The sequence below is a fragment of the Taeniopygia guttata genome, chromosome 27, assembly GCF_048771995.1.
Source record: "Taeniopygia guttata chromosome 27, bTaeGut7.mat, whole genome shotgun sequence".
In the NCBI taxonomy this organism is placed as follows: Eukaryota; Metazoa; Chordata; class Aves; order Passeriformes; family Estrildidae; genus Taeniopygia; species Taeniopygia guttata.
The window spans coordinates 505,492-530,062 of record NC_133052.1 but is presented as its reverse complement, the minus strand read 5'-3'; the positions used below and the strand labels follow the sequence as shown (position 1 = coordinate 530,062).

Genomic DNA, 24,571 nt, shown 5'->3' with positions numbered 1-24,571 from the left:
AGGGATGGACTATCATCTCCAGCTCTCTTTAACTGTCCTTTGCATTTAAAAGCTGGCACATAATAACAGCTGTGAGCACTAAGCCTTACTTAAAGCTTTGGGAATTTTTAGAATACTGCTCCAAAGTGGAAGCATCTTAGTGACAGGTACCAAATTTTGTCATTAAGCAGCAAAGGAAACCAAAGAACTTAACAATCAGTGAAGTTTTACCTACCTTTCCTATTAAAAAGTAAACAAGAGACTCTTTGGGAACAATCTGTTTCAGTTCTTCAAGTTCTTGTAAAGCCGACTGAAAGGTTGGAAAGAGTGTTTACATTAGGCATTTGAAACCAAACACTTTTAGTGGAACTTGTACTTTACTTTTAAGCTAATTCTTGATGCTGGAGCTGTTTACTCTGCTGTGACAAGTCACCTGGTATCATTAAGAAATCAACTGAAAAATATTTAGTCTGCAGTTAGAAATAAAACAAGTTTTAAGTTTTCCCTTTCAGTGTGCACACACGTTTCTGAGGCAAGTTTCCAAACAGACTTGGCTTGTCTTCTGGAGCCAAAAAATACTGGCCAGGGGAAAAGTTGCTGGATAAACACTGTGGGAAGATCTTCTCTTATTCTAAACAGGGTTCAGGTCAGCAGGGGATCAGCCCAAAATTGCTTCACTTCTGACTTTTCACTCCACAGCACAACCTTGGAAACAGCTGGTTCTTATTGCTGTAATTGGATACAGGGCAGTTGGCTGAATTTTTTTAGCAATTTAGTATAAATTCATGAGAGTGGGTCAGACTAAAATAATAATTTAAAAAGCAACACCTGACGGCCCCAGATTTTATTCCAATCAAAACACTTAATGCCACCCTGGTGAGGGAGGCACTTGCCAAAGCAAATGCTTCCAATGTCCCAGGCTCTCCCTGCAAGCCCTGGCGCTCCCCAGGGTGACCTGTGAACATTCAGCTCCCAAGGCACCCCATTCCCAGCTACAGGAATTTCAAGGCTGCCACGAGCACCAAGACTGACCTTGTACTTCTCGTTTGCAAATAACACCGAGGCTCTGTGGAATTTGCATAGTGGGTTCTTGGGGTCGATGTTGATCGCTTTGTTCAAGGTGTCCAAAGCCTTCTCAGATTTTTTCAGTGCATGTTGGACCTGGCACACAAAGAGAGAGCAATTCCAAATAGGAAAAATAACAGCTCATCTGCTGGGCAAGGACAAACCCTTCTGACCATGTTTACTTATGATCTGCTCCTTTAGAAAAGTATTTGCCCAGTTCTAGACCAAGTCTGAGCAACCTTCCTCAGATGAAGAAAAATCCTCCTCACCTGCTCTCCACCCCAACCCCTTCTCCCCACCCAAGTGAAGTGCCCTGTACTTACTACTCCAATGTGACACAGCAGGACTGAGCTCTGAGGGTTGATATCAAGTGCTTTCTGGAAATGCATTTCTGCCAGACTGAACTTCTCCTGCTTGTAATAAATCATTCCCAACCCGTACCTGCAGCAGAGAAACAACGCTGGTAAGCAGCACTGGATTTTAACCAGATTAGCTTCTGTCAGTGAACACGACATGGCAGGAATGGTTTGGTGCCTTGCCAACCCCATCTAGGGTAGGAAGGGATTTTGTGGGGGAAAAAGCTGTCCAAAGTTTTCTTTCTTTTCGATATCCACTGGGTGGCTGAAGAACTGATGTGTGGTACACAGCAAGACTGGCTAAGGAACTGCTAAATAAAAGGACACAAAAGTTATCAACACTACCACACTCACAGATCTAACTTTTACTGCTCTATATATTAAAAAGCTGTAAGAAACTAAGTGTGTCCTAAAGTATGAAGAGGCTGAGACATCATCTCTCCAACTGCAAGCGAGAATACATAATGCACAGAGAATGCTACCCAACAGGACAAAATAAATACAGCCTAAACAATCTGTGAAAACCAAAAAAAAGAAAAAGGCAATTTTTTGCCTTCCTTGTGAAAGTAGCCCCCCACTTCTGCAGGAATGGCTGTGCTCTCTGCCAGGATGGAAGAGTGGTAGGTAGATGGCAGCTGCCCCATCCCTGGCAGTGTCCCTGCCATGGCAGGGGGTAGGACTGGACGGGCTGCAAGGTCCCTTCCAACCCAAACCAGACAGACTCCACAGAATTACAGCAGTGGCAGCAGCCAGGAGAAGCTCCTCCAGAAGGAATTCTGCAGCCCAGGGAGCAGCAGGGGATAGAGCCAGACCTACCAGGCGTTGTAGTGCCGGGGGTTAACTCTGATGGCATTCCTGAAACAGGCCAACGCCTTGTCCAGCTCTTCTGTCAACACAAACTCGTGGCCCAGCAGGGTGTAGGCATAGGCGTAGTTTGGATCCACCTGGATGGCCCTCTGGAAGAACTTGATGGCAATGTCGTGCTCCCTCTGCAAGCTGAAGCAGTTCCCTGCAGCACACCAGGCCTGGAACAACAGCAGGGCAGGAGCAGAACCCTTTTTACTGCCCTGAGTGACTAAGTTTGAGCTTAACACACTTATCTAGACTGCTTTAAATTATTATAAATAACTTACTCCTAGATTACAAAGTAAAAATAGGAACAAATCAACAGTTAGTTCAGGCTCATTCTTGTGAAGCAAGCAGGGCTAAACACACCTTCTAAAATAAATAAATGAATAAATAAGCAAGCTGAATTACAGAAATGGAGAATCCATGGGCACCCAACAAGTCTGTGCCAATTAGATCCTTTGATGACTAATGACTAAAGCTTTTGAAGCTGTTGAAAAGGGCAGAAATAAAACACCTTTGATATTTAAGAATAACAACAGGGGAGACAGTACTTTATTTCTTCAGCTCCCTCCAACTGACAAACCTGGAAATCTGCAGAGGAAGAATTTTAGCAACAGCCTCCTCTTTCCCTGTCAATACCACATCCAGGATTCCTCACTTCGCCAAATTTTTTGCATCACTGCTAAAGAACATAACTATTTTCCACTCCTTGGATTAGAATCTGCATTTCCCTCTATCCTGACTAATCTTACTACAACCACCAACTGCTCACTGTTTTCCACTCTTAGACAAACTAACAGGACAACATGAATTGGTTTTCCTCCTCCACCAAAAATATTTTCAATATCCTCTACAATTTGCTTAATTCGTAAGAGCACATTTATCAACTCGCATATTTTATTTTTACTGTGGTACTTATTGAAAGATTTCCGGGTTTTGCCACATCATGACTACATTATCACACACCCTGCAGTTTACTGGACTTTGGTATAAAAATGTGCAAGATCATGTCTGCAAATAAACTCTACAACAAATATTTTAAATGCCAGTGAATTAGCTATAGCAATTAAAAGGTACAGGAAAAAGATATTTCTTATCTCTGCACACTGGCAGCAGCAAGAGTGACTGACTAACCCATGATCTTCCTGGCTGAATGGTGCCAAGCCAAATTTAAATAACCATTAACAGATAAAAGGTTTCAACCTGTTCCACATAAGCTGATATTCAAATTTAAAGGAGCCGTTTCAGGCATCAGCAGTTCAGACAACCCTCTCAGCTCCCTCTCCAGTTTTGCCATGTTCAGGTGTATTCCCACTGGAGAGTACACTGGATTAGAGCTCAAAGCTTTGTTCTGAATCACTGATTTTACTACAATTCCCCTCTTCTCATTCAAGCCCACAGTATTTTATACCTCTGGTGAGTTTTTATCCATGTCTGTCAAATCCTTAGAAAGGACTGAAAGGGCAACATCTTTCTGCAGATGCCAGAGTGTGGTTGAATAGATTTCCATGCCTTCTACTCTGTAGTTTTCAATCCTCCTCACTTCTGAAAATATTCGCTCAGCCTGAGAACAGAAATGAAATTTAAAATAAAATTCCACCCACCAAGGCAGAGCACAGAGGTCAAGGTCCAAGGCCTCACGTCCAGCCCAAGCATCCTCTTTGCTTTTAAGTGTTCTACACAGAGCTGCAAGCCCTGAACTTTCCTTTCAAGGGAAGGAAGTGACTGTATCCCAGGATACTTATGCCAGCAGGAATGCAGCCAGCTCTCCCTCCTGCTGACTCAGCTGCATTCCTGTTTCTAGCCGTGCTTGAGCGAGGCAAAAACATCATCCACGAAATCAGAAAGAGTGCAACAAACTTTTATGGGCCAGTTATGATTGTTAACCATCCCAATAAAGAGTGACAGGCTATGGGGTGATGGTTTTACACTGCCAGAGAGCAGGGCTGGATGGGAGATTGGGCAGGAATTGTTCCCTGGGAGGGTGGGCAGGCCCTGGCACAGGTGCCCAGAGCAGCTGTGGCTGTCCCTGGATCCCTGGCAGTGCCCAAGGCCAGGCTGGACATGGCCTGGAGCAGCCTGGGCCAGTGGAAGATGTCCCTGCCATGGCAGGGTGGGAATGGATGAGCTTTGAAGTCTCTTTCAATCCAAACCACACTCAAATTCTGTGATTAAAATCTGTAGCCTCACCTTTCTAAATAATCTGTGAAAGCACCCAGCATGTTCCTTCTGGAAACAGACTGTGCACAGCTCAAAACCTCCCTCTCCTATGTCTCCTGCACACATTCTGCCCAGGAGTGCTTTAAAAACTTAGCAAACTGGCACGTCAGCTGTCAGGACAACAGTGCCAAGGAGAGGCAACTGTGGGATTACCCTGAACTGCTCACTTCTGATTCTGGAGCAGTTGGGCATCACCTCAGCTGTGCCAATGCTTCATTTGTGAGGCTGGAAGGGAAACTGGGTCACTGATGTGATTAGAATTAACTAGAATGGAGAGAAGTTTTTTGGTTAGAGCTCGAATTGTTGAGTGATCTATTCTAAAACAGTGCAGTGCAAACAATTCCATCAGCACAGCATGAGATAGAGACAGGACACACAAGGAGGAGACCCCAACACTTGGATACAAGAGGTAATAACACTAAGAAAAAAATTTAGGAAAGCTAAGTGAGAAAGCTCTAATGAAGCAGATTCAAGACCTAAATGCATTCCAGGTGTAACTTTTGTATTTATCCATTTACCACAACTGCAAAGTTCTCATGTATTTTACAGGAGATCTGCAGGTTTTGTGTAACACTGCCAGAGCAAAGTGAGAAGAGGAAGGCCCAGCCCCTGTTCCTACCTGCATGTATTCTGCCAGCTCAAAGTAAGCTCTCCCAATTTGGCACAGCACCCAGCCTGTGTTGTAGTGGTGGGATGGCAAATGGCTCAAAATATTGATGGCTTCTTTGCAGTTGTATGAGCACAAGGCTAAATAACCTTTCCCCATGTCCCGGAGAAGGCTCATCAAACCTTCTAGGAGAAAAACACAATAAATAAAAGTGGGGAAAAAAACCCCAAAAAACAGCTGAGACTTATTTACTTGGAAGTGCTAATCCCAAAAGCTCTCACTTGTGCACTGCCCCTGAATTTGCCTATGAAAACCCTTCAGGAGTTTCCAAACAAGGTTTATATACTCTTAACATAATACACTTAATTAATATGAGCATGATATTCTGAATATCAGCCTCTGTTAGGGAAGCCAGAAAATAATGAGTCCTTAAACCCTGGGGCTCAGGGTGAGTGGAGTTCTGCATTTCCAGAAGCTATTCAAACATTTCTTTAGGTCTGAGCAGTTTCCACAAGCCTGGTAGCCATGGATACATCCTCTTGCTGCCTGGAAACATCACTGAGCCAAAAGAGGGGAATTCAGCATTCTGCTTAGGATTTTCTGACAATCTGAATAAAGACTTGTTTTTAAACAAATGGGAAACATCAAGGGAGAACAGACCACATAAAGCCCGTGTTAAGAGATTACTGGTTATGAGTAACTCCTTTGAATCAGTTTCCAAGGATAATACTGTCATAAATTATTTTGAAGTTACTTTATAACAATGTAACACTTAATCATAATATTACATATTCTATTATCATAATTTAGACATTGCATAACAATTTATAATACTTATATACTTTAAAAATACTTTAATCATTAATAATGACTAGAGCTTACAAGATGTATCTGCTGACAATTACCACTCAATATTTCTTCACACGTTTCTAAGTTAACAAGATGTTGAATTAAATCAGTTTTTATCACTATACAAAGGTGAGAGCTGCATACTAAATGAAATGGGAAAGAAGCAAATACTGAAGCAACATTAAAACCCAGATATATCAGGTTTTACTCTACTAGAGTCCAACAGTACTCAAACAGACCTGCTGCTGCCTTCTGTAGCGTGAAAGCTTGGATTTGTGGTGCAACAGTGGAAATTTTCCCTTCTGAAATGATGGAAGAGTCCAGTTTGGTAATTTCCAAACTGTCATTTAAGTTTGGTTGAGTTATTCCTCCCTTATTTGTTTTACTTTTTGTTTTTCTGTTTGGAATCTTAGGTGGAAACTTCATTTTTAATTTTTTGCTATTTTCCTGCAAGTAAGAAAAGTAAGAGTTACATATAAAGGAGTATTTTAATTCCAGAAATCTAAACATGAGAGTGAATTGTGTAAAATTATGTGTAGCAACCATGCCCAGCCATGCCCTGCTCACTGCAGAATCTGTTCTTAAGCTGCTAAAAGTGCTATGAATCCGTGGAAATTAACAGCTGGCCCAGGATGGGTGAGGAAGGCAGGGGTTTGCAGCACTGGGAGGTTTGGTACCTTGGTTGTGGAACTATCACTGGTGAACAGGCGAGAGCTTCGTCGAGGCAGCGCGTTGGGTGGAGCAGCAATGGTTGGGCTCAATACCTGAGGTGTTGTACTGAAAAGAAAAATTTAAGAATTACACAATTAATTGGAAGGTAAGCTTCTCTGCTCCACTTCTAATAGCAACAGCTTTTAGCTTTGCTTTAAACAAAAATGCTCCAGGACTACAACTGCTTTACCTTGTCTGTGGACCAGAGCTCTGTGTTTGTGCAACAAGAACTGGAGTGACTTCCCGGCTATTCCCACTCTGGGAGAAGACGGATTTTGTTCCAGCCTGGCTGATCCTGCTGACAGTCTGCACAACACAGAGTTTCTACAGGTTTGTTATTATGTCACTCAGGAGTCTCCATCTCTGCTGCACCAAACCCAACCCACTCCACCCACCAAACACTGCACAAGGAGAAACAGAATTATTTTAATAAAGGAGAGGGTTCCCCATGCCCAGGGGAAACCATCAAAAGTGTTTCTCCTTCTACCTGCTAATAACACCAAGTCTACAAAGTTTATGCATATTATTTGAAGATATAGACACTCCATCTAATAGCAAGAAAATATATGTTAAAGTGCTTGTGCAAGAACAAAAGGGAATTAAAATACATCATATTTAAAGGCTTTTTCCTGCAGAAAGTTGTAAAAAAATTAAAAATATAAAGAAAAAGATTTTTTAATTATCCTATTACAATCCCATTCAGAAGCCATTCACAAACTGCACAGCACCTCAGCCTGTTTCCAGAACAGATCCTCCTTTTCACATTTTATTTAAAAAGCTTTAAAAAAATTATCTTTCTGCCCACTCCAGGGACACCAACATTCACTTCAGTGATGGCTGTTTGGAACAGATCCCAGAAAGGGACAAGTGGATCAACACCAGCAGAAGCAATGTCAGTCTGTGCATTAGCCAAGCCCTAAAGCTCTGTCCTTTGTTCCTTTCCCAGATTCTGTTACCAGAGGATGGTTTAGGTGGCCAGCAAGGAAACTTGCCCACTCAGACAGGAAGCCTTTGGATTCATCCTAATGCTTCGTTCACTTATGTAAGTGTTTCCTAGGAAACTGCCTCTATTCAGCCACAGCTCCACCAAACCTTGTCTGACACAGAACTGGAAGAGCAAAGTGGAACTGGCACAGTCACTATTTGCTCTGGACAAAGCATGAACCAGAATTTAAGGTATTTATTAGAATGTATTTAATATTTGTGTTTGGTAGTGGCACAGCTCTATCTGGAGAGTGCCTAAGTGTGGCATAGTGAAATTTACACCTCAGTGCTGCTGTATCACACTCAGCAAAGCAACAAAACAGCAACAAATCTGACTTGATTTCCCAAAGCTCTTCAGCTCTCACAGGAGCTACACCTTACTAACTTTATTTCCATTTTCAGTCTCATGGAAATTTACCTTTCTGTATGTGCACAGCCCACCACAAGCCACTGCTTCCAAATGGTCCTGAGCAAGCACAGGGTGAGAATTGGATCAGCCAAACAAAGCACACTCCTAACTGACCGTTTTAGCACAGGTCCCAGATTTCCCTTTCAGAATGGCACAGCATCAAGATTTGTCCAGAGCAAACGTGGCAACTCAAGTTCTATTTTCTGAGATTTAACATTATTTCAAAATAGTGCCCCCTATAAAACATCAACACCCTCATGAAACTTGTACAGTGACTAAAAATACAGGGAAAAATCCTCAGGTTTTTGTTTTTAGAAAGGAACAAATAGTTCTTCAACTGTCACCAACATTCCACCTCTCATTTATCACTATGGCAACTGCAGCAGTTTCTTCCTGAGTAAAGCAGACATTTTTCAGTTTCCCCTACCCAAGACTTTGCTGAGTGGAACAGCACCATTCTCTTAGTCCTTCACAGACCAGCAGCAGGATTTTATTACTCTGGTCTGTAAACTACAACTCAAGAACTACTTGCAAGAGATCAGTAGCTTCAGCTCTCTTGAGGCTTCAGAAAATACATTAAATAAATAAAACAAACAATGCCACGTCTTCACATTCCACCCTGCAAACTGAAAGTTTGAATCTGCTGTTGTTGGGAAGCTTCAGTGTTTGTAGAACCCTCTGTGATGGGAGGTGGACAGAACACAAGAGATCTTCCCTAGGTTAGTCCAGCAACTACAGCCTGGGCACCTGCGGGGAAAACTTGGCTCACATGTTTTTTCCTCTGTATTATGGATTCTTCTTTAAAGTGCACTGCAATGGCAAGCTGTCAGAAGAGCAGCTGAGCTCCAGAATGCAAGGTACCTTCTTTGAAGGTGCTCCGGTGGATGGCACATCAATTACAGAGGAGGAGTTGGTGTAGTTCTGTAAATAGGATCCATCTCCAGGGCTCGGGGTTTCCAGTGGCAAAATTCCAAAGCTGAGAAGAAACCAGAGAGAAAGGGTCAGGGTGTGAATGTTAGACCTGGAGAGCTGGTCTGATGCAGGGGTTAAAACACACACCCAGTTCATGAATATCCTGAGCTGGCAGGGACCCACAAGATCATCAGGAGTTGGACTTCAAGGAAAGTTCTTTACAGTAGCCTTTCATAATAAAGTTTATTCCAGAGCAGTAGCATATTCTTTCAGAGATTTTTCAAGTGAGAACAAGGCAATAAAGCAATATTTTGAATCAACAATTCCTCTCCAAATAAGAGATCAACACAAGGAGCAAGAACAGCTCCTGAAGTTGTTCACGAATTCTACTAGCACATGTGTCTGTGTGTGCAGCTCCAGCCCTGCTGCTCCAAACCCCAAACAGCAGCAGCAGCTCAGCCCTGGGCAGAGCTTGGCCATCCCAAGCACTTACCTTGGAGTTAGTGGGCTCAAAGCTGCAGGTCCCCCCAGTAAACTCCGTCCAGTTTTTGGTTTATTTTGAGCCTGTTTGGACAATATGGCAGTTCCTGACCCCAGGGGGACAGAATCCGAGGAAATCACAGCAGAGTCAATGTAAGACATAGAAGAATCCGAATTCAAGGAGGAATACTTTGAATTGGAGGATTCTAGGTTGATTCTGTTCAACTCCTGAAGAATAAAAGGCAGCTCTTAGGTACTCAGGCTATAGTTTAATTAACATTTTTCAGTTAAGCTGGTCAAGCAAACTGATTTTAGAAAATGATTTTGCAATTACTTGAGCAAAACTCACAATTGTGTCCTGGGGTGTCTCCATGAGGACACTCTCAGGCTGTCTGTGGGATATGTTGTGATTAGACACCACTGTTGTGCAAGTGTTGGGCAGACAGCTGCTGAAGTTCTGTAAGGATGTTAATTTAAATGTTTGGTCAGGGTCTGGCTTTTCACCTGAAAGAGTGGAAAGAGATTTAATAGTTATTCCTGGGTCTATACATTGAATATTCAGTCTGAATCAAGGACAGGGGACAAAGGATTTTAGAAGTGTTTTAAAACATTTCATAGAATCACAGAACATTTGGTTTGGGTTGGAAGGGACCTTAAAGAACATGACATTCCAACCCTCTGCAATAAGCAGGAACACCCTTTGCTAGACTAGGTCACTCTGAGCCCTTTGTGCTAAAGCAGAAGGATTCTTCCACTCTTCTGCTACAAACCCCCAGATAATCAATATTTCTAATAATTTTCATATATTGTTTTTTCAAGCTATTCTTAGAAACAGGTTCTAAGTGTCTACTAAATGTAGGCTGGAAAGCACATTTGGATTGTTAGATCCAAAAATGTATAAATAACGAAGATGGAAAACAAGACAGAAGTTTTAAACAATGTCAAAGTATTCTAAACTAATTGTTGCTCACAAAAATCTCTCCCAAGAATTACATGAGTAAAACAGCTCTGCAGACTCACCTATTTCACATAGTGATTCAAAAGGGGACCAGAGGAAAGGATTTAAACTAAGGCTCTTTTGGTAACATTCTGATCCTTTGGCAAGCCGGTCCGTCTTGCTGCAAAAAGAATGAAACAGATCACAGGGAAACTTCAGAACAGCATTTCTGTTAAGAGAGGTTTCCAGAAGAGGAGTTGAAAAACAAAAACATGTTGAAAGGCATAGAAACACTCCCCATCTTTCAAGCCCAAGAAATACTGAGGTCTTTTGAAGTTACTCGACATATTTAGACACAGTTGTCAAAAAAAGTTACATAAGCACTAGAATAGCTTGAGAATTTTCATTTTTAGGAAGAGGCATTCTTTGCAACAGTTTATTTCTTTTTTTGCCAACAGTAACCCGATTGCCAGCCTTCCAGCCATCTTAAGTATCTATGGATAATATCTTTGCAAAGAAATTAGCAGCTAAATTGAACACTTAAGTGTTTGGCTACAAAAAAATGATTTTGAAAATAATTGAGAATAGATATAGTAGAGAAGAAACCAAGAGCCCAACTACTCCAATGAATCATTCACATTTACTGAAACCCTTCTTGCATCTTGGCAAAATCACAACACTTACAATTGTCAAGTATTCTGCCTGGCACCCTCAGAACTTTGATTTGAGGGTTAGAGCCACATGTGTATAACACAGATAGTAAAAATCTAAATAGTAACACTGAGAAACAAGCTGAGAGTTTTTCTTAGGGAAGAATACAGAGCAAATCTAAAGGTATATAAAAATCTCAGACTTTTGAATTGCATTCTTATCCACCCAGAAAAAAGGAATTTGTGTTTTCAGTCTTTGGGTGAAAATTAAAATTAACCATTCCCAAATCAGACTAATTCCACAACTATCCACCTAAATTTATTGTGCTCCAAAATGGTGTAACCCAGAGAGAGGTGTCTCCTGTAATGACTAAGGAGATGTTTGACTAAACCTGGGCTTGGTCAAGTAAAAACCTTCCACCTTTATTGGGCAAAATGAAAAAGCAACTTTACCAGTAGACATGTCCCAGTAAGGAGAGTGTAAAGCATGCAGAGTCACCAAACTCCATAACAATGTCATCATGGCTTTTCTGTTTATTCAACACTCCACCAGACAAGATCTGCTCTCCTTCTGCAAGCCTTTTTAAAAAACAAGAGGTTTAAAGGGGTTACAAGGCACACAGTACTGGCAGTCCAGTGTTTTCACCCTGCTGCAAACAAAACCAGAAATCCACTGTCAGTGTTCACAGGTTTAAAACCACAAACCAGCTCCTGCAAATGAACATTAAATAACTCATGGATTCCTCTACAACAGGGAGGTTCAGGACTCTGCAGTCAAACAGCTCTACTGGGGGGGAAGAAAAACAAAACAAACCCAAAAGCAGAGGCACAAAATTCAGCATGACTTTTCCAAAAGTGATCAATCCTAGCATGAAGGACAAGAGAATCTTCAAGACACTTGATCTTTGAAAGTGCTTCATCTAAGGAAAAACAGTGCTTAATTTGGCTTTGTTCCCCAATGAAATACAATCTGTAAAGCCCCTCATGCACCGAGTTAAGAGCTAATATTGGGATATGGCAGAGATCATGGATTTTAATGCCCTTCTTTCTGGCAAGAAGGGCTCAAAAGGAGAACAAAGGTTCAATTTGTACCTCCTCCACCTCCAGGAAGAGCAGCACTCACACTGAATGGATCACGGAGTGTCAGGCTTCAGAATTACTTTATACAGCTGCTGGGGTAGGAGGCATTTTTCAGGCATCTGAGCCCAAACACCTGAACAAACAAATAATCTTTTCTTGCCACCACTTGAAATTTTACTTGTAGGTGTATGCTTCTATCAGCACAGACCACCCCCACAGGAAAATAAGGCAGAGCTGTATAAATGAACTCATAAGAGGTCTGTTTTCTCTCTGCACAGCTTGGCAATTCCTGTCTAAGCTACTCAACTTTCAGAAGTTTTTGCAACATGGGTTAATGTTCATTAGATCCATATCTGAAAGCAAAATAAATTGAACTCAATCTTTTGTGCTGAAGGACCAATGAATTTCTAGTTTACACAAGATGATATCTTCCAAAGAGAAATCCAAGCAAAAAAACCCCAAAAATCCATTTGTAACCCTGGACAGAACATGAAGGATTTACTTACTTGCTGAGGTCCACACAACATTTTGCAAGCAGGTATTTACACTGTGGGGTGGTACAGCTGTGTCCCTTTAGGAGCCTGTAAGCTTTGTAGGCCTTTCCTGAGCGGTAGTAACACGTTGCCAGTAAAAACAGTGCTTCTTCTGAGTGTACTGGAAAACACAATCATCAGTTAGATGTTAATCATTTTAGTTCAAAATATTCGGGGCCAGGGAGTAAAAGCCAGCTATGGGCAAGATGGAAGAACATGGGTATTGGTATTAGAAATTAATTCCTGAATGAAGTCTTCTTTATCTGTTGGTGAGTACCAAACTCCCTATGCCATTTCCTTGGCTAGTCAGATGAAGTCAACATCTACAGCTTTAAAGGAACTTTGATCTTTCTGGCTACTCAATCTGAATAAGTGATGAGCCAGTTTGTAGTCAGAACAGCAGCAAGCCAAGCAAAGCAGCCAGGCCAGAGCTACTTTAACAACTTGCTGGCCACACCAAGACTGACTGGGCTCAGAGTGTCACCACACCTGCCACCAACATTTTGCACTACTTTAAGGAGTGCATGAACAGTGGAACACTGGATGGCTGTTACAAAGCACAACAACTTCCAGAAGGAAGAGCTATTCCAGCCCAAGTAGCCAGTTTTAATCCCAATTTCAAGTAGTCTTTTTCCATTTGCAATTTTACGTCTGTTCTTGTTCTAAAGCACTCAATGCTTTACCTTCACATGACTCAGCAGAGATGATTTTCTGATTTTAATGACTATAAAAGCCAGTGAGTTACCAGTCTTCACCAACATAGAGTCCTGTCCTTTCTGCTGCCTACTCTCATTATTTCATTGGGAACGTGGCTTAACAGCACCATTCAGATGCTCTGTCTGCTTTATGCTGGGAGCTAGCAATAGGGACAAATTCTCCTACAACCTGGGACAGTGGAAGGTGTCCCTGCCCATGGCAGGGTGAGACTGCATAAGCTTTCAAGTCCCTTCCAACCCAAGCCTTTCTGGGATTCTGTGATTCCATAAATCCTTTTCCCAAGCTGAGAGCTCACAAGTTGCTAAATTCTGGATGAAGTAGTCAAGCATCAGGAAAGTAATTTCCATTTAAACAGAGAACAAGAGGGATCAGGGCAGAAACACTTGCCTATGGCAGAGACTGGAACTATTGAGAATTAATGTCTGTTTCCAAATTTTCTTCCACTGCAATGAATTATGTACAACGCCAAGGATGTTCTACTCAAAGAGCTTGACTTGACATCCAGGTTTGAGACTGAGGTCAGACCCACTCGTGATTACACCATAAAGGACAGAATCAACCCCTGAAGTAATTTTAATCCTTTCTGTAAACTCACAGATTTTGTATATCCATGGTGGCTTAACCCACTCTGTACTTCCCCAAATGTTACACTCAAATCACCCTCACACAATGATATTTTAAATCAAAAGCTGTGTATGAACACAAGCAACTTCAAACTCAACCACTTAATAAACCCACATTAACTTTATACTTCTCAGAAGACATTATCCTGCAAATGGAATTCAGCATTAAATAAACAATTTTGATATTTGTTCGCCCACCCATAGGGAAATCTTTAGAAAAATCAATATGAGCACTGTATAAAAACCTCTTTGGGAATCTGCCCAAATCCTTTGCTTCACTGAAAACTGACTATTTTGTTTTTGTCATCACCCAGACAGTGACAATGGAAACAGAAGACCCAAAGAGAGGACATTTTATTAACCTTATCCTAAAAACACCAGAAGACCTTTTTGAAAACTCAAGCTAAATCAATTTTTATCCACTACTTTAACAGACTTTGAGAGTTCTGAGAAATCATCAAACCACAGATGTCCCATCAAGGACAGTAATTGCAGGTAGACTTAAAACAAGTTTTTCTCAGGGTGAAATCACTCCTGCCGACATGGAGCCACTGTATTCAAGTTCTGCAGCTTCCACTCTGCAGTGTAACCACTTATTTTAACCAGGAGCCAGATGTTTTGTTAGCAGTTAATTGCTTGCACCAAGTGTCAGCATTCACGCTGCTTTCTCTCAGCACTGCTGGCCACTGAAAAACGCTGTTTGAAGTATTCTTGCAGAGAATTATTCTGTAAAGATGTGTCACTATCTAGTCAGGTACTTTTCTCCTGGCTACTGCAAAAAGTGGATTCTCTTTGGTCCTAAACCCTTGGCAATTACCTTCAAGCTACCATTTCCCTGCACCTCACAGTGCACTGTGTTCAGGGGAGCTGTCATCCCTAAAATACTGTTTTCATAAACACCTGGATTATCAGGTTCCATAATATTCCACACAATGTTTCTCATTTCAGCATCAGATCAAACACCCCAGATTCCATTTGTAACCATTTGACATAAGGAAAAAAGAGCCTTTATTCCTCAAAACTTAGGTTTGTGCTTCCATTGTTAAGAACTGCATTGTGGGCACGGCAGGCAAAATATTTCATTACAAAACAGTATGAAATAGCTTATACAGTTTAATTCAAACTATAAGCTCAGGTTGTTTAGCATGAGAAATTATATGACAGTTGTATTTTATCTTAAGGATTAGGGCTTTTTTGTGTTAGTGGTTAGGGAACAATACCTTTCAAAACAAACAAGGAAAGCTGAACACCAGTATCAAGGAGAAAGACATACAGAAGAACAAAAAGTTTATCTGAGGTAATAGAGAAAAGGTTTAAGAAATAAAAGGTGCTAGAAAACACCTAAAAAGTGTTTGAAGGACCCAGAGAAAGTACAAATCTGTGTTACTGCTGCTCACTGTCCAAGACACCCCAGCCCTGACAGCTTTACAATGAAGTAACAATTAGCAGGGATTCAGCAGGAGACACCTGTTCCATATGTTCTGATTCTCACTGTCTCAATTTCACGGAGCTTTTCTCTCACCATCACAAGACTCTCTTTGAGCCAATCAACATATCTGAGCAGCATTATTAGCAAAGACAGCTTTCAATGTCAAGCCAATTTGTAGAATTTGTGTGCTGCATCTATCCTCAAGTGCCCTTGGAAGACATGCAGTGCTTGAGGGTTATTAAAAAACCCCCAACATTCTCCCATTAAATATCATAAACCAGATCACTGTAAACACTGCACTTAAACACACAAATCTGAATTTAATTTTAAGGATATTTTACTGTAAAATAACATTGCTGCTGTTACATTATTTGATTTTCCAACCTAGTTGCAAGGCATTCCTCTGACTTCCCCAAGCAGAAAGCTAAACTTCATTATCAGAACAGGAGGAAAACAAAGCAGGAGCAGAGGCTCACAAATCCCAAAATAAAATGGAAAAGAAGCATCAGCTTTACAATTGCAAAGTACACACCTTCTGCATATAACCTTTCTGCGAGGAACACGGCATCGCGATACGCGTAGTGGTTCAGTGCTTGCCAGATAGCAGCCTGCAAGGCAAGAAAACCATCTTCGTTTAGTGAGGAGCTTTAAAAATGCAAAAAACTCATTACCTCTTACTGTCAAAAGGCAAAGTTCAGCTTGCTTTTATAGAGCCATAAAACAAAAGGGGAGGATGAACATGCCAGCCAAGTTGTATTTGTTTCAGCTATTAGTAAAGAGGCTTAAAATCCCCACTAAACTCTGCACTGAAGTCATGTATCAACCTTAGGGTGTTTCTCACTCGTTACCAGCCACAATCATCCAAATTCCTCAGAAATCACTGAGTCTTGGCCTGGTGCACAGCTCAACACCAAACAACAATACCTTCAGTAAAGATAAAACCAAAATCCAAGCCAGGCTGGCCAGAGTATACCATTAAAGCATCTCTCCAAGATGCCAAACCAAAGCCCAACAGGTCCAGAATCCTCTCAGTGTTCAAGAGGAGACTTGTGTTGATTAAACATCTTCATATAAAGGATCTTCCCTGAAGAGGCATCAGTGTTCCCTTAAGGGTCAAGGTGATCAGGACCCAGTGCTTTTTGTGCAGCTCTTTGCTGGGATTTCAGCCACCTCTTCACTGTCACCAACTGTGCAGCAGCACCTGAGAACAAGTGCAATGCAAGTGAAACAGACAAGTTGTATTCTACAGCCACAGATGAACACAATCCTCCTTCTGGTTCTGCTCACACACTCACACCGGGCCAAATCTTGCTCCCAAGTACTGTTTTCTTCCTCATGAGCACCAAGTTTGGGTTTGTGACAAGCAATGTTTGTGCAGACTGGAAGGATGGCACAACTCCAGTGGAACAAACACACACACAGGTGTACAACCTGCACACCAGCAAAGCAGGTGACATTTACTTGCACTGCTGTCACCAGTAGCTGACATAAAAGAGCTGTCCAGGCCTGGGATAAGAGGGTTTCACACAAACTGCTCGGCCAACTTTCTTCAGATCGTATTAAAAGTTGTCTGTTATTTATAAAAGAAGGCTGGGCTGGGGTTTAAAAAATTGTTTAAGATCTGTTCAGCCTTTCCTCCCAACCTACTCTAAGGGGGCTGTGCATGCTCATCAGCGCTTGTGCTCCAAGGTGGGCAGGGCTGGGATCAGGACAGTAGTTCCTTCCCGTATGGGTCTTTGCTTCAGTTCTAAAGCCCTTTTCCATCAGCAGCAAAGAGCCATTTTGCAGAAGTTTTGCTATTACTGATCCCAAATGAGATCTGAACTTATGAATTCAAGGCACTGTGATCTAGAATTTCTCAAATATTCATCAGCAACCAAAGACAAATCGAATTTGCTTTAAACCCATGAGACACTCCAAATCTAAAAGAAATCTCCCACAGGGAAAGCAATACTGCCCTGCAGTGCTATTCCCAGCTGGAAAGGCAAGTGCCAATTTAATCTAAAAAAAAAAAAATTAAAATTTCCAAACTTCACAGAGTTACATGTACCATATGCTACTTCTTCCAACACAAACTTGACAAACACAGGGTGTGAAAACTGTGCAAGCTCTCTTCACAGGAAGCCCACACAGCCGTCATGAACAGCACACACCAGGGCTCCCAAGTACTACAGGGAATATTATAAACAAATCTCTACAGAGAATCTGTTTTCTCCTATCAGTAGATCCCAAGAATATTCTTAAGAAGTCAACAGGTGCTTTTAAGTTTGTGTGAAAGTATCTGGACGTATTTAAAAGTGAATTATCTTAGTTTGATAATTACAATACAAACACGCTATTGTTTCTCTCTGGTTGTATTCCATATTTCAGATAACTGAGCCTCAGAGCCTGCTGAAGTGATTCCTCCCTGCTGCCTTGAACGGATCCCAGGCTGAAGGTGGTTCCACGCCCTGCAGACACAGCAGGACAAACAGGAAGATAGAAGGTCAGGGTTACAATCTTTTAAGCCATCCTGAAGCCAGAGCAGCCCAAGGTCTCCTTTCTCTTACTCCCAAAAGCAGCTCTTCCTTCCCCAAGTCACAAGTGACGTTTAGATGAGTCCAGCCAAGTTGTGGCAGGTTAAAAAGCCTGTCTTTGCAGGGCTGAAACTCAGCCAGCTTACAAAACAAAGGTGTGGGGGTGGGAGTGGGAAAATCAGGGTCACCTGACTGCTCAAACCAGAGCAAGCTGCCAGGAACAATCCTGCCAAAGGCCAAGAGGGGACACGAGGATTTGGGGCTATGTCACAGCACTTTGTAAGAGTTACACTACACACTGGCTCAAATAACAACTGTTGTGGAGCAGAGTGAAAGCAAGAAACGGGCTGGGAGAATTCCTGTTCTCTATCAATTATCATTTTGCAGCCCAAAATATGCCTCCTGCCCTCAACTGACCCGTGCTGGAGTCTGGATCCTCACACACACTCTCCTAAAAGAGCAGGAAGAAGAAAGGAAGGCAGCAGGGAATCAGCCATACCTATGCAGCAATAATTGTTCATTAGAACAGATACCTAAACCATGACTGTGCCTCAAAAAAGAGGATTTCTTGCCCACCATCTAGGACAGGAACATTAATCTCAATATAGCACAGTAATTTATTTTGTTCTAGAAGAAGCACAATGCATATACACAGCACTAGTGGTACACAACTGCTAAACCACACAGAAGAGTGTTCTCAGGGCTGCCTCATAGGAATGAGAAAAGTTGGAAGTGTTTCCACATTTTATTCAAGTGTGCTTGCAGAGAGGATGAAGCTCCAGGTCTTAATCACTCTTTAAAAAAATAATTAATTTGAAATGCAAAATTAACAGGGAATTCCAAAACTACCATACACAGCCCTGCAGCAAGGCATCTTCAGAAAGGAGGGCAGGAAAATAAAATCAGATTCAGACAAGTCCATCTTCTACCAAGAAAACCCTGTGCATTGTCTAAGTGTCATTTCATATCCAAGCCAAATAGCTCTTAAGAGATGTTCTCTTCTGACAGTTATACAACCTTGGAAATTGTTTTCCAAGCTGTTTAGCCTATATTGCCATGCTAAGCAGATTCTGCCACGATTTCAGTCTTCGGGGTGGGCAGGGAGGAGGAAAGCTCCAGGATGGGCTGTGCTGCATTCCCCAGTTACACAAACTCTGCCCACTGAACATGTTGGTCCCGCAGTTTGCAGCCAAGTTCAAGCACCATTCCAGTGAGTCACAGCAGATGATCACCTTGAACAGCTCAATTCCAAGCAAAGTGCTCATTTTCTTTCCAAGATGTTTTTCAGAAGTATTTGGAAGGCATCCAGGCTGTTTCTTAGCACATGGGACACATGGTTTTATGTTGGAGCTGAAGGGTTTTAAATTGACCGTATCAGGAAGTACAGCACAGGGCTGTAAACTCTGGCACTCTCTTCAACTTAAAAGAATTTTAAAAGTTAGCAAAAACCTAACCAGTGGCCAGAATGCCTCCTGGGACATGAATTTCATGTACTTAAAGTACAACATTTCTAAGGCTACATACAAACACAAATGATGTTATTTATCTGTCACGCTGTGACAAATAAGTAACATCACAGCTGGGAGGATGTGAGGATGACAGTTTTTTCCTGGAATGCTGAGCCCTGTAGACATCAGAAAGGCTGGGAGAGAACAGACAAATAGACAGGAACAATCTCTGCAATGACAAAAATCAGAACTAGTGTCAACTTTCCCAGTCACTTCATTTAAGAATATTATAAAAACAGAGCTACATATGTGGACTTCAGCTAAACTGAGAATTCAGAAATGCAATGGACTTTACACAGTCACAAATAATTCCTAAACTTACCAGCACTCCTGTAAGCAAGGAACAGTAGTAAAACTGACAGCAGCAGAACTACTGCTAAAGGAATGATCTGTCATTTAAAAGCAGAATCTAAATAGATATAGTCAATCTAAATAGATATATTCAACATAGCAAAGCCTCATCAAAACATCCAAGCTGGGAAGAGGTTAAGAATGGAGAACATTATGGATGCATAATGATGCAGAATGGAGCATTAGAGTGGTCTTCACCTTGCTGAATTACCACAAGACCCCAGTTTCTATCAGGGAGCGCTCAGGAGAGCAGACATTTCCACTTGGTCAGTCTAGTTAGCACAGCACTGGAAACATTTGGTATTGTTTCCTGTCAGCTTCGCTTGCTCACACTGCAGTGCGTTCTTGCTTCCTTTTCTGTTCTAATCCCATGTTTTCCTAGAATGCCCAACTGGTGCAAAACCACCAGCCCAGCTCGACAGCTGACACCAGTGATGCAGGATGGCCTGGGCAGGAGAGGGACCAGGTGGCCAAAAGCATTCCCAGCACTGAATGACCCTTGCTCTCAGAGGGGATGAGGAGAGCGGTGGCATCAAGGACACAAACCCCTAGTCTACAAGAATGCCCTCATTGTCACCATCTGCTACAGACAGGGTCAAGTCAGCAGGATTGTTTGCCACAGGAGCCTTTCCTCCCCTTCCACCTTTTCATTAGAAAGAAAAGAGCCAAAAGCAAGAATTCTCACTGTGTTCATCACAGAACACAGTCATACTCCAACAAGACACTGCTGCCAGGAACTAGAAAAAAAGCCCAAAACATCCTGTTAAAATGCTAAAAATAGACTTTAAAAAGAATGGGAATATGAATGAGACGACTGATTAATGAAGATTATTAATAGTTAGAGAATGGGCATACAGGAACTGCGGAAAGAAAAAGCAGCTTTTAATTCCGTGAATCACGACTTTTGGATGGGAAGGCTGAGCTCAAGTACAGGAAACCCATCACAGTAACTGCATTGAGACTGAAACACGAGAGAAAAACGAAATTTACATTATTTTCTCTCCTAGGTCTCCCATTAATCCGAAAAAACCAACTCCTTGGGCAGAAGAAACGTCCTTCACTCGCACGACACAGAGGGATCCAAGCACGCTGCGAGCATTTAAACACGACACGGCAGCACACGCAGAAAGGTGAGCGAAGTATCAACAGGTCTCCCGGGGGATCGGCGGGGCCCTTTCCTGGAGCCGGGTCGGCGGAGGAGCGGCGGGGACCCCGGCACCTCCCCCCGGGGCCCAGGGGGCAAAGGGGCGAGCGCGGCCGGCCCGGGGATGGCACGGCAGGCTGGAAGGGGAAGCTCGGTGGGCTCCGGCAGGAGGAGGGCGGAGGAGCTGGAGCTCCAGCGGGCCCACCGGCCGAGGGGCCTCCGGGAGCGGCCCGGAGCCCCGGCCCCGGAGCGGCCTAACCCGGGCCGGGCCAGGCTTTGGGGCCTGAGCCGCCCGGGGGTCGGTACCTGGACGGGTTCCTGCAGCACCGTCATCCTGCTCTCCCCGGCCTCCGCCTCCTGGTCGCCGAGCCCGAGCGGGGCGGCCCCGGTGCCGGCCCGGCTCAGAGCGAGTCACGGCGGGGCCCGGCCCGACCGCGGCTCATTTGAACCCGCACCGACCGTTACCGGAGCGAGCGAGGCCGGCGGGCGCCGAGTCCGCCCGAACCGGCGGCGGAAACACCCGAACCGGTCGCCGGAAATACCCGAAGGCGCAGGCGGAAAGAGCCGAGCGTCGACGGAAAACAGCTGGGAAAGCCGCGCTCGGCAGCGGGAGGAAACTGCGCGGCGCCGGAGATGGCCGAAGTGGGGCGGAGATGGCCGAGCCGAGGCGGAGATGGCCGAGCCGGAGCGGAGAGGGACGAGCGTGAGGGGGAAACCGGCAGGGCCTGTGGCTCGTCCCTCGGAGCGCCCGTGGAACGCAGAACTTGCACTTGGTGCCACAGAACGGGCTCTGGGGATGCCCAGCTCTGCCGGGAGCTCCCGCGTCTCTCGGGGTGCGCGCTGGGTTTGCCCAGCGGCTCCCGTGTCCCCGCTCCCCGTGTCGGGGGCAGCACGGCCCGGCTCTGTCCCCGAGGGCTCCGTGCTGATGGGGCTGCCCGGGAGGTTCAGCCGCGGTATCAGAAATCGCAGGATCATGTGGGCTGAGAAACACCTCCCAAACCATTGAGCCGCCTTGGCAATAGGCCAGAGCCTGAGTGCCCCCTCCATCGTTCCTTGGACATCTCACTGGGCAGCCCCTTCCAGTGTTTAACAACATTCTGTGAAGAAATTCCTCCTGATGTCCTCATATCCAGGAGTAAAACTGGCAGACCAGTAAGTACAAGGCAGGTCATTTTCCAGTTACAATCTCTGACACACAGAGCTTTAGCAAAAGAATGGAATAAACATGTACAAGTAAACCCCAATTTATTAAATATAATGACCTATCAATAGCTGCCTGCAGCTAGCAGAAGCCTTCCTTGTCCAAATCCTTCTGTGGGCTTGCTGAATCAGCCGTAACCCTGATGCGCACACACCTACACACAGACTCTGTGCTCCATCTTGCTCTGCTCAGTGCTTTGGTCAGATCCTGATGTGCTGCCGAACACGCGTGGGCAGGGGCTGTATCTTTACTTGAGAACAAAAGCTGTGTGTGGAGCAGGAGGGCTCAGCCTGCCTCCTTCCCCTCTTTCCCTGCACTTCTGAAAGGTGTACTTACAAATTTGGTATTGGCAGCAGATCTGCGGGTGTTTGCACTCAGGGTGTGAGCAGGCAAAGCTTTCTTCAATCCTTCACCTGAGACAAATAAATTTTAACTGCAGGGTAGCACTGTCACCTGGAATGGACACCTGGTTTCCTAATCAGGTCGATCCAAGTCATTTTGCCAGACAAAAGGAGGGTGACAGTAACATGAAGTGTCTCCTCCTCTGGAGGCCTTTGGCCTCACTTGCTGATGGTGATGATGGTGGTGTGTGTACGTGGTCTGGGGCTCCAGGAAGGAGCTTTTCAAGGAGCTCAGTCCATATTCACCCTCCTCCTGATCTTGTGCACTACAGATAACTCCTGGGGATGAAAGCTGGCTCCATCTGTCTCTCCCATTCCACAGGGCATAGAACTGACATCCAGACCTTCTTTGGTATGAGAAGCTGTTTTATCACAGCCTGAGGAGATACAGGCTCTCTGGAGTGTGGGGGCTCCTTGTACTCTCGTCAGAGTCCCATGGAATTCATGTAAAACATCCAAACTGTAAAAGGTCAGTGTTTGCTGTTGTCTTTGGAGATCTGGATTTACAGAGACTCCTCAGTCCTACAGTGCAGTTCTGTCTGTGGGGTCACACACTGGCACCCACAGATGCTTTTATAAATGTCCATGGGACTAAAGCTGCTTTCTCTGTGGAATCCTCAGCTTTTCCAGAGGAGGGGAGCAGCCTTGCCAGGGGAAGAGGCATGGAGGCACAAGCAGAGGTACAGACGTACACACTGTGCCTGTTCAAGTGCATCATTCCAGCCTGCTTTGCTACAAACCAGCTCTGCTTTATAAAGAGACACAACAGATCCCTAAAGTGTGTCTGGCTCTTCCCTCTTTTCTTGTAGTTCTGTCATTTCCCACTGCTTGCTTTCTGTCTCTTTGCAGGTCTCACTTTGGTTTTAATTCAGTGTTACTGCTTTCACTCTGGAAGCTGGGGGCTCAAACACAAGGTTTGCACAGAGGAGTGAGAGTGAAGCCTCTTGGCTTGCAGGGCAGGGGTATCACAGCTGTAGTGGGAATATCATGGCTAGCAGGGATATCAAGGCTAGTAGGATATGGTGGCTACACAGGAGTATCATGGCTACACAGGAATATCGTGGCTACAGCAGGGATATCATTGCTATAGCAGGGATATCACTGCTCCAGGGCCCCCAGTCCCTGCTGTGGATTTCCTCTGTGAGCTGAGGCAGATTCCCACCTCTCCTCTGCTCAGTTCCTCTCTACCACAGCACGTTCTGCTGCAGGAGTCAGTGCCACAGCAGTGACAAGGACAGACGTGACCCCGGAGCGTGCAGCAAGCAGGTTCCCTTCTGGCCCCGTCACCACGATCCTCTAGGAGGTTAAAGCACAGAGAGCGCATTAAAAACATGAGGTGCCCAGATCCTGCCCAATGGAAGCTGTAGGAATAGCACAAAGAACTGCTCAAATCTAATCTTGCATCTATAAACAGCTTGTGTTGCTTTTCATTAGCAGTTGAATCAAACAGTGGGAATTGAAAGCAGCTGTTACTCAGCCACTGCACAGGAATGAGCGAAGTCAACATGTCAGAGCAAAATGCCTTCGATTTCTAGTCAAAGACAGAGTGAGGACGTTGGAATAAGGAACAAATCAAAGGAAAGTGTTTGCTGCTCCCAGGTGTTCTGCTGATGGGAAGGCTGAGTTATGTGTCATGAATTATTCACCTCTTGTGGTGATGCTCTGAAGATTGCTTTGCAGGTAGGAAGAGGGAGAGTGTCACCAGCTTGTAACACACAGCCTCCTGAGAGCTCCTGGCTGGAACCATCTGCCTGGAGAAGAACTGTCCAGGGAGCCCATCCCAGGCAGGACATTACCCACAGCCCATGGGCCATCACCCCACGCCATGAGGGTGGACCTGGCCCAGTTTGGCTGCCTAGATCTGTGCCTAGATCTGTTCTTTCCCCATTTTTCTTCTCCCTTGCTGATTCAGCAGGAGTCAACTTGCTGAAAACCTTCAAAACTAGACTTTTGGATGTCTCATTGATACAGAACAAAGAATGTTTTTCATGCTTTTCTGATGTTTTGGGGGTTTTAAAGGCCTTTCCTGACTGGGACAAACAGTGCATTGATGATCCTCA

At 44.0% G+C, this 24,571-nt stretch overlaps 1 protein-coding gene and 1 long non-coding RNA gene across 5 annotated transcripts in view; one reads left to right on the top strand and one right to left on the bottom strand.

The window, feature by feature from the left end:
• CDC27 (cell division cycle 27) overlaps positions 1-21,355 on the bottom strand; it is a 26,135-nt gene extending 4,780 nt beyond the window's left edge. Inside the window, exons 1-17 of one of the 4 annotated variants that reach the window (XM_012571066.5) lie at positions 21,216-21,355; positions 15,923-15,998; positions 12,595-12,742; positions 11,462-11,587; positions 10,442-10,539; positions 9,771-9,925; positions 9,435-9,649; positions 8,891-9,005; positions 6,827-6,960; positions 6,603-6,702; positions 6,165-6,372; positions 5,089-5,261; positions 3,661-3,813; positions 2,217-2,425; positions 1,368-1,485; positions 1,012-1,140; positions 215-289 (exon numbers count right to left, since the gene is read on the bottom strand). In XM_012571066.5, coding sequence (XP_012426520.1) covers positions 215-289; positions 1,012-1,140; positions 1,368-1,485; positions 2,217-2,425; positions 3,661-3,813; positions 5,089-5,261; positions 6,165-6,372; positions 6,603-6,702; positions 6,827-6,960; positions 8,891-9,005; positions 9,435-9,649; positions 9,771-9,925; positions 10,442-10,539; positions 11,462-11,587; positions 12,595-12,742; positions 15,923-15,998; positions 21,216-21,242 — 2,259 coding nt within the window. In that variant the 5' untranslated portion in view covers positions 21,243-21,355. The remainder of the gene's footprint in view (positions 1-214; positions 290-1,011; positions 1,141-1,367; positions 1,486-2,216; positions 2,426-3,660; positions 3,814-5,088; positions 5,262-6,164; positions 6,373-6,602; positions 6,703-6,826; positions 6,961-8,890; positions 9,006-9,434; positions 9,650-9,770; positions 9,926-10,441; positions 10,540-11,461; positions 11,588-12,594; positions 12,743-15,922; positions 15,999-21,215) is intronic. The other 3 variants (XM_012571067.5, XM_012571068.5, XM_002192936.7) reach the window with 3 other exon arrangements.
• LOC115490769 (uncharacterized) lies at positions 20,557-24,571 on the top strand. The gene is made up of 4 exons (XR_012052110.1): positions 20,557-20,692; positions 20,773-22,061; positions 22,834-22,980; positions 23,133-24,571. It is a non-coding gene; the product is annotated as an uncharacterized lncRNA (long non-coding RNA).